This window comes from Myxocyprinus asiaticus, chromosome 49, assembly GCF_019703515.2.
Source record: "Myxocyprinus asiaticus isolate MX2 ecotype Aquarium Trade chromosome 49, UBuf_Myxa_2, whole genome shotgun sequence".
Taxonomy (NCBI): Eukaryota; Metazoa; Chordata; class Actinopteri; order Cypriniformes; family Catostomidae; genus Myxocyprinus; species Myxocyprinus asiaticus.
Genome location: NC_059392.1, coordinates 18,211,588 through 18,221,131, shown reverse-complemented (window position 1 = coordinate 18,221,131; position 9,544 = coordinate 18,211,588). Strand labels below are relative to the sequence as shown.

Genomic DNA, 9,544 nt, shown 5'->3' with positions numbered 1-9,544 from the left:
TCTCCGTGATCCAGGCTGGTCGTTCAGGAAACGAGCCCACATGCCCTTTGCCCGAGTGTCCATCCGGAGGTCCCTTAGAAGACGCGCTCTGCTCTCCATCCTTCTTTCGCTCTCATCTGTTGCTAGGAACTCCAACAGTTCCTCTCCCAGCAGTGCCCTGAGGGACTAGGATACACGGATGAAGAACTTCAGACACAAAATTCTCAAAACAATACTCAAACAGATTTAAACCTCAAAATGCTCTATTTGTACTCAAAACATAAGCATTATTATAGGCTTGTACTTTTATATGAGTACATGTCAGTATACATACACACACACACACACACACACACACACACACTGCAAAAGATGAAGATCCGTAATTGTTACATTAAGGAACCTTTTCTCACTCTTAAAATGTACTTTTAATGATGTAACCTGACATAGTCAGGTGGATTCAGTCATATTAAGAGATTTTAAACCAGTTCATTTAGATTTTACCAAATGAAGCAAATTTTTTTGGGTTACCCGACAAAATATTTCTGCTTTGTACAACATCATACACGGTAAAATGGCTCTAACAACCATAAGATTTGAGTTCTTGGATTTACAAGAGCATATTAACAGTAGTGGTGGATCCTTTTTTGGTCAACATATTTTTAAATCGTATTTGGGCACCATAAAAACAATTTCAGCATAATAGGGCTCTTCAGGTAGATGTGCTTCTAAATTTAACCATTAATATCATCAAAGACCCTTTTAAGGGTGTAGTGTGTAACTGCAAAAGTTAGTAACCTGCAACATCGTTGTATTTCTACTTGATCTAACCCATAAAAATGACTTTTGATGGTGTATTAATTAACTTAGTTTCAGACGTTTCTTCTTAAATGTCAATTGTTGACAAACAGTAATAGTATAGAGGTTTCGAAGTGGTTGACATTGTTAAATATGTCTTTGGACACTCGGAAAACTTCAGGCGACATATATGAGATTCTTCGGTTCTTTTTCATCAGGAGAAAAATCTCAGAGGCGGGAGATTTGAAAGTCTAAATTTACTCCAAATTTAATTATATTGCTGTTTAGAAGAAACTATTATTATAATAAAGGGACCTAATTCGTAATTTTTCATGCTATAATTGCGGGTTAATGCGCAGCGCGTAGAAGCGCGAGGAAAATAGCTCTTTATTTCCTTTTGGTGTATGATTATTTTTAATGTTTGAGAAATAAAACATTAAGACTTGTTGATATGACATAATTATGAGTCATGAAAATAAAGAAATCAAACGTTTAGCGACAGAAGTTGTTATTCTTTTTGTGTCCGAACAAGTGTCCAAGTGTCTTTTGGAGAGACGCTCGCGCTGACCTAATGATGCTCGAGTCGCTTTTGCATGATGATGATGATGATGATGATGATGAAGATGAAAGGTGTTCAGTTTGAAACGGAAATAATGTTTCTATAATTCAACTCTCGATTTTACGCACTAAAATTTGCGCGTAACTGCATTTCACAGATTTTGCGCGCGTCGCTTTTCCAAGTTACACTGACGCAATCAAATGTAAATTGTAATAAATCTTATAAATAATACTCACCCTCTGTTCTGCCTGCGTTAAGGATTTTGCCTCTGTGCTGGCTGTTAGAAGGGTCAGTATAAGTCCACAAGCCACCAAATGCGAGATGATCATGTTGATGATGCTTTCAAAAGCGGTTGATCTCGATGGAGAAGTTCAGTTCAGAATGCAATCACAGCCCTTCATTTACTCCCACAGGTCTCGATCTCAACTCTTAGTGAATGTAATTTCTGCTCAGAGTTTTATAGCCATTATGACATCATTCGGGTGACGTCATAATTGCTCCCCTCCCTCCTGTGCAGTTTCTCCATTAGGTACTATCAGGTGCGTCATAGGTTACCATTCATTATACCAGTGACCAATATGGTATTTTCTTCTTAATTGATCAAAAGGTATTGCTATTGGGTTGGTCTTCCTTTGCAGTGGCCAGTGAAATATAGTTGGAAAAAACACAGATCACATGTGAACTCATTGATAATGGTGAGTATGAATCACCAGTCCTATAAATGTTGTTGAACTTTGTTAGAATAAAAGTAAAAGTAGATGTATATGCGTCATGGACAGCATCACAGCAAACCTCTTTGTGTTTTAATGCACTCTATTTTAATGCACTTTAAATGTACTTTAGCTACATTTATTTAAAATGTATTGTGTTGCTATTTTTTATTAATTTTGCAATCATTTATGCACTACCATAACAGACATTATGCCATCTGGAATCTAAATGGCAATACATTTGAAATTTATATATATATATATATATATATATATATATATATATATATATATATATATATATATAAAGAGAAAAAGAAAATTATAGATAGAAATGAGTCACCATATATATATATATTACCAGAGTAAATAGAGGGAGAGCAAGCATTGTATTTACTGTTAATAAATATTTCTTTTAATAAGAATAAGAATTATCATTGTTTCATCAAAACATTAGTGTTTGCATATGTCAGATAAAGAAGCAGGAGTGAGATATAATGTTTTAGCCACAAGAGCAATGCAACTTCTCATTTGAGACACTATGTGGCAGTATATGCTGATTTGAAATGCGTTTAGCAGTCAATGCACCAATCCATCAGACAGTTACTGTATGTGTTTAAAGGGATAGTTCACCCCCAAAATGAAAATTCTCTCATCATTTACTCACCTTCATGCCATCCCAGATGTGTATGACTTTCTTTCTTCTGCAGAACACAAATTAAGATTTTTAGAAGAATATTTAAGCTCTGTAGCTACATACAATGCAAGTGAATAGGAACCAAAACTTTGAAGCTCAAAAAGCATATAAAGGTAGCATAAAAGTAATCCATATGACTCCGGTGGTTTAATCCATGTCTTCTGAAGCAATATGACAGGTGTGGGTGAGAAACAGATCAATATTTAAGTAATATTTTAGAATAAACCCTCCTCCCTGCCCAGTAGGTGGCAATATGCACAAAGAATGCAAATCGCCAAAAACAAAAGAAGAACGTGAAAGTGAACGTGGAGATTTATAGTAAAAAAGGACTTCAATATTTATATTTTTCTCACCCACACCTATTATATCTCTTCTGAAGACCACTGGAGTCAATGGATTACTTTTATGCTGCCTTTATATGCTTTCTGATCTTCAAAGTTTTGGTTCCTTTTCACTTGCATTGAATGGCGCTAAAGAGCTGAAATATTCTTCTAAAAATCTTTGTGTTCAGCAGAAGAAAAAAAAAATCACACATCTGGGATGGCATGAGGGTGAATAAATGAACTTTTCCTTTGGTAACACTTTACATTGCTATATACATACAGGGGAAATTGGGGCTATAGTTGTCACACAGGGAAGTTATCATAAGGACTATAAAGTTTTCAGCAAAAAGTCAAATTACACAAATGTGTGTTTTCTCTAGCAGTGGGTTTGTATGTTGGTTTCAGACGTCTAGTTTCAAACTAGTCTTAAATTATTATGTGATTGTGAATTCTTTTTACCAAAATAAAATTCTTATATCATCATATTTTTGAAATAGCTGTTGGGTAAATAAGTGAACACAATAAAACCTACATCAGTGAAGGTAGATTTTAACTAAAAGGTTCTTAGGACAAGTATATTTTTCCTAAATGTCTTGTATCAGGTAAATTATATAAATGTTTCATAAATATCAAGTTGCTATATGTTTCTTTGTTTATGTAATTTTAATTGTTGGGGAAGCTACTTTAAAACTATAAGCTACTAACAAAAAGTAGTTAAATACATTGAAGCTAATTAAAGAAAGAAGAAAATATTTTATATATAGACTGATAAGCCTATAGTTGGTCCTCCGTGTGCCACCAAAACAGCGCCGACATGCCGAGGCATGGACACTACATGACCCCTGAAGGTGTCCTGTGGCATCTGGCACCAAGATGTTAGCATCAGATCCTTAAAGTCCTGTAAGTTGCGAGGTGGAGCCGCCGTGGATTGGACTTGTTGGTCCAACACATCCCACAGATGCTCAATCGGATTGAGATCTGGGGAATTTGGAGACCAGGGCAACATCTTAAACTCTTCATCGTTTTCCTCAAACCATTCCCAAACAATGTGTGCAGTGTGGCAGGGCACATTATCCTGCTGAAAGAGGCCACTGCCATTAGGGAATACCATTGCCATGAAGGGGTGTACCTGGGCTGCAACGATGTTTAGGTAGGTGGCAAGTGTCAGATTGGCCGGACCCAGGGTTTCCCAGCAGAACATTGCCCAGAATATCTCTCTCCACCGGCTTGTCATCTTCCGACAGTGCATCCTGATGCAATCACTTCAAAATTATTTAATTTTGAAAACAGTTCAAGCCTCGTTTCCCAATAACGATTTATTTGATGAACATTCATTATTTTTTACGTGCGTTTCCCAAAAGCTGCATTTCAAACAAATAAGCGAGGATACACTTTAAGTGCTCCTTAAGAGAGTCGCTGTCCATATCTGTAGTGCTGAAATGTGACAGTGTTATGCCACTCATCATTGTATCTTTATTATATTAAATACTTATATTTTACCACACTGGGAAATGTATTTTCTTAAATACTCCACCTAATTAACTACTTAATTAAAAGTAGTTTTGTGATCATTTTGTGCAGAATTATTTTTTATCTATAGACAATCACTACTTTGTTCATTAGATGTGCATTTGCAATGTTTCGTTTTTTTACAAATTCTGTGGGTCCTGGTGCAGTTGCTTCCAGGGTCAGTAAGGACATAGGTTGATGGACTGCGGTCAGCCACTGAGTCCCTGTAAATGACCCTGACAATGATTAAACACATATTGAATATAACGAGGTTTACTGTGTTGTCAGCAGAGTGCAAAGTAGAGAGCTGGAGGCTGCGATTTAGGAACATGCAACAATCAAGTAAAAGTTTGCTCTTTGCTCCCAAAAGTGATAATGGTCAATGTTGCACAACATTGTGGTGTGGGCAATAGCGTCTTTGGGTGTCAGCGATGAAGAGGTGATGAGGTTGATGAGCCAAGATGTGCAATATAGCCAATGGCCAGTTTGTTGTTAACTTTGTTGTCACCAACTACATGGCGGTCCACACAATTCAGTGTAATTTATTTATTTTATAGTCCATTTATCTATTTGTTCATTTATTTATGTTATACATTTATGTATTATTATTTTTAATTATTGATTAATATAAAAATAAACAAAACTTAAAAGAAGCTAATGTTAAATTCTCATTGCATTCTGAATAAAGTGTAAACATAATAACATTAAAGGGATGATTCACCCAAAAATGGATATTCTCTCTTCATTTCTGCACCCTCATGTCATCCCAGATGTGCATGCCTTTCTTTCTTCTGCAGAACACAAACAAAAATTTTTAGAAAAATATCTCAGCTCTGTTGGTCTTTTCAATGCAAGTGAATGGTGGCCAGAAATCGTAAGGTCTAAAAATCACATAAAAGCAGCATAAAAATAATCCTTAAGACTCCAGTGGTTATATTCATATTTTCAACAGCGATGTGATAAGTGTGGGTGAGAAACAGATCAATATTTAAGTCCTTTTTACTACAAATCTCCACTTTATAGTAAAGTGAAACCGCTTGATATGGAGGAAAGGAGGCACACAAAGCTGGGCTGGCAACAAATCCTCCTCAAATCTCCGTACTCTATTTACTGTTCTTGCGCACCTCCCTCATGCGCTCCCTCGGAACAAAAGTGTGCCCAGAACAAAGCATCTTGAGTTTCATACGTTCACAGTAAGCGCAATTAGTCTCAACGAGCGGCGCTTATGTAAAACAGCGCTCGTGCCTGTCAGACAGAGGGATATATATATAAAAAAAAATCATGTTCTTGTGGAAACATTTGCAAAACGTCATCTTTATAAAGACGTCATTTAAGCAAAAGGCTCTTTTATTTTATTTTCACTGAAAAAACATACAATACAACACAATGCACAATTTCAAAAACGATTCGCTCAAGCACCATTGGCCTTATTCAAAACGCTTCAGAGATCATCACTCCTGGGCGGAGTTTCCCATAGCATCAGCTGCTGAGGCAGTGTCGAAGTGACCGACTTGAGAGGGAACTGGAAATTTTGCCTCTGCTCATGTCCATCATGACATTCTCACTGCGGTGCTGAACCCAGAGCAAATGAGGCAATGTCATCGGTTTAGGCATTACTGTATTAAGTACACATTCATGCATGTGTAGTGTCTGAAATTGCTCACATGTTAACTATTCACTTTTCACACAGTAAATGCCACATAGTTCTCCTAAGTGGGGGAAATAAGGGGAAAATTCATGAGTTCGCCTGCCCATATAATCTTTAAAGGATAAAGGGTAACGTAAATGGCTTGCTGTCCACAAAGGAGGGGCTCGACTCGAGCTCTAAATTTACCCCCCAAAAAGATGCTTAGTGTAAAGCACATGGATAGATCATAAATGCTTTATAGATTATTGTATCCTTATACATGTATGTGACCATGACAAAAAATGCTGTAGTAGAACCATTTATTAAGTGCAATGTATAAAAACAGCCTCACGGAAGTGCCCACTCTGGGTGGAACGTTTAGATGAAGGGATCTGTATACTTTCATAGGGAGCTGTACCATAGGTATACTGCACCAAAGCAGCCTGCTTGCGGCGGCAGCCTCACACAAGTGCCCGCTCTGGGTGGAAAGTTTAGGTGAAAGGACCTGTATATGACCATAGGGAGCTGTACCTTAGGTATACTATCAAATCAGCTGGCTTGCCTCACGCAAGGGTCTGCCCAGAGACAGGAAAATATGGGTTATTGAAATGAACGAGTGGGAACGGGAACCATATCTGTAATGCTCATTACGGCAGCCGTTAAGTGAAGACTAAGGACTTCTGCAGAAGAATGGTAAATACTGCTCTGGTAGTAGAGTAAAGTAGGTGTCCTGTGGAAGCAGAGTTAAGGCGCTGCTGTGGTAGTGGAGTTGAGTTGAGTATTTGAGAGCATGGTGACAGGCATGGTGGTGGTTTTAAAGCAGGTGTGAACTACTGATTTGCTTAGGAAGAGATTGAATATGCAGTATCTGTGAAAACAGCAGCTAGTTGAACACTGCAGATTTTCAGAACATGACCCGTAATTCCATCTATTCCAGCGGCTTTCCATATGTTGATTCATTGAAAAGTCCTCCTCACATCATCCTCTGAGACTGCTAGGACGGTCTCATGTAAAACTGCAGGGGCACACAGAGGGGGGTCTTTGTTTGCATGTTCAAAGCTGGCATAGAAGCTGTTGAGCTCGTCCATGAGTGACGCTCTTGCAGTTGTTAAAGTGTGTGTTTTGGGTTTGTAGTCTGTGAAAGTTTTTATCCCCTGCCACAACCAGCGCGCATCATGCATGTTGTTAAACTGCGACTCAAGTTTCCGTCCATAGTCACGTTTTGAGTTCTTAATGGCTTTTCAGAGATCGTACTTGCATATTTTGTAACCCTGCATGTCTCCGGAGTGGAACGCGCTGGCATGATCTTTGATCTTTTTGCGGATCTCTGGTGTTGTCCATGGTTTATTGTTGGGGTATGTGGTATCGTTTTTGTGGGCACACAGTCATTAATGCAGTTTCTGATAAAGAATGTGACAGCAGTTGTGTACTCATTCACATTGGACGATGATTCCCTAAACATGTCCCAGTCCACAGAATCAAAGCAATCCTGTAATTTATCCTCCACCTCTGAGGACCAGCATTGCACTGTTTGCGTCACTGGCTTATCCAGTTCCAGTTTTTGCTTGTAAACAGGAAGTAAGAGCACCGAGACATGATCTGATTGTCCAAGATGCAGTCGTGTAAGGGAGCGATATGCATCTTTGTGTGCGGTGTAGCAATGATCCAATATGTTAGAGCCCCTGGTGGGGCAGGAAACATACTGGTGGTATTTGGGGTATACACTCCTGAAGTTGACCTTATTAAAGTCACCTGAGATAATAAGCAGACCATCGGGGTATGCTTTTTCATGTCTGGTGACAATGCAGTACAGTTCGCTCATAGTGTTGTGTGTGTTCCTCTGCGATGGTATGTAAACAACAGCCATAAGAACAGCAGAGAACTCCCTTGGAAGATAAAAGGGTCTGCATTTGACCAGTAAATATTCCACGTTCGGTGTGCAGTTCTGTGACATGACTTCCACATCTGTACATCATGAATTGTTAATGAGGAGACAAACACCACCTCCGCGCTTTTTGCCAGATTTTTCATTTCGATCAGAACGATATAATGTGTAGCCCTCCAGTTGTACTGCGTGGTCCGGGATGCTGGTGGTCAGCAACGTCTCCGTGAAGCTGAAAACACAACAGTTCCTTAATTCCCGGTGAAACTTGTTTCTGCTCCGGAGATCGTCTTGTTTGTTGTCAAGAGATTGCATGTTAGCCAGAAAAATGGTAGGCATCGGGGGCCGAAATCTACAGCGTTTCGTCTTCACCTGGACTCCTGCCCTGCAGCCCCGTTTCCGCACGTGTTTGCGCTCAGGTGGGTCATGTCGTCTGATCCAATTTAATTTCTTCTTTCAAGACAGTAGTGCATGGAATAGTCTTCATCTCTCAAAACAACAGTGGACTGATGAATTTCTACAGATATTTGTTTATTTTTGACTCTTTTTACAATCAAAACTGGACCTTTAAGGTAAAGTGACATGTAAGAAATGTGCACTCAATACTTCAGCATCTGGAAAATTGTATTGTGATGTCCATACTTTATTAAATAGCATGTTTAACTGTTCTAAAAAAATGAAATGTTTCTTGAGCACCATATAAGCACATTCAAATGACTTCTTAAGGATAAGTTTAACTCTGCCATTCACAGGTCACTCCCATCTGTGAGGTTCCCGGCAAACTTTGTGTTATCAGGAAGAGAATTCAAACTCTTGGTTTTGTGAACTTTTGTATCATCGTTTCATATGTCTTTAGTTTAGTTTATGCCATGTCTTTTTTAATTTGAAGTTCGGTGATTTTTGAGCTGATTGGATTTTGAATGCAACATCCAAAATAAATAAATAAATGAAATAAAAAAAATATTTTTGTGTCTTTGATCACTAAATTGCATGATTATTATAGGTAACAAAGTGTTGGTCAAAACACTGTGACAGAATTTCACATTTGGTCAAAAAGCTTTGTCGGTCCCACTGAGCACCTTCCATAGTTCATTTGCAAATCATCCTCATGTCACCCACAACTCTTTTCCCCCATGGAACACAAAATGAGTTATCAAAATGACAAAATCAAAGCTGCTCTTTTCCACCATAAATATGAATGGTGATCATGGTTGTCAACTTCAGTTGCAATTTTGCTGGGTTAAAATATATATATATATAAAACAAACATACTTTATAAAACAAAAAAGTTACTTTATAAAACACCACATTTTTCAAAAATAACATTTAAAATAATGTCTATATTATGTCTATACACACTGTATGGCTTAGAAATGCACACAGATGAACATATAAACATAAATTCATCTACATAATATTATTATAATATTATTATTGAACATAATGAAACAGAAAAAGTA

At 37.9% G+C, this 9,544-nt stretch overlaps 1 protein-coding gene across 2 annotated transcripts in view; it reads right to left on the bottom strand.

Annotated features, from left to right (window-relative positions):
• nppc (natriuretic peptide C) overlaps positions 1–1,750 on the bottom strand; it is a 4,264-nt gene extending 2,514 nt beyond the window's left edge. For both annotated transcript variants that reach the window (XM_051693822.1, XM_051693821.1), the window contains exons 1-2: positions 1,573–1,750; positions 1–165 (exon numbers count right to left, since the gene is read on the bottom strand). The exon at positions 1–165 is cut by the window's left edge. In XM_051693822.1, the coding sequence (XP_051549782.1) occupies positions 1–165; positions 1,573–1,665 (258 nt within the window). In that variant the 5' untranslated portion in view covers positions 1,666–1,750. The remainder of the gene's footprint in view (positions 166–1,572) is intronic.
• Positions 1,751–9,544: the final 7,794 nt, after the last annotated feature.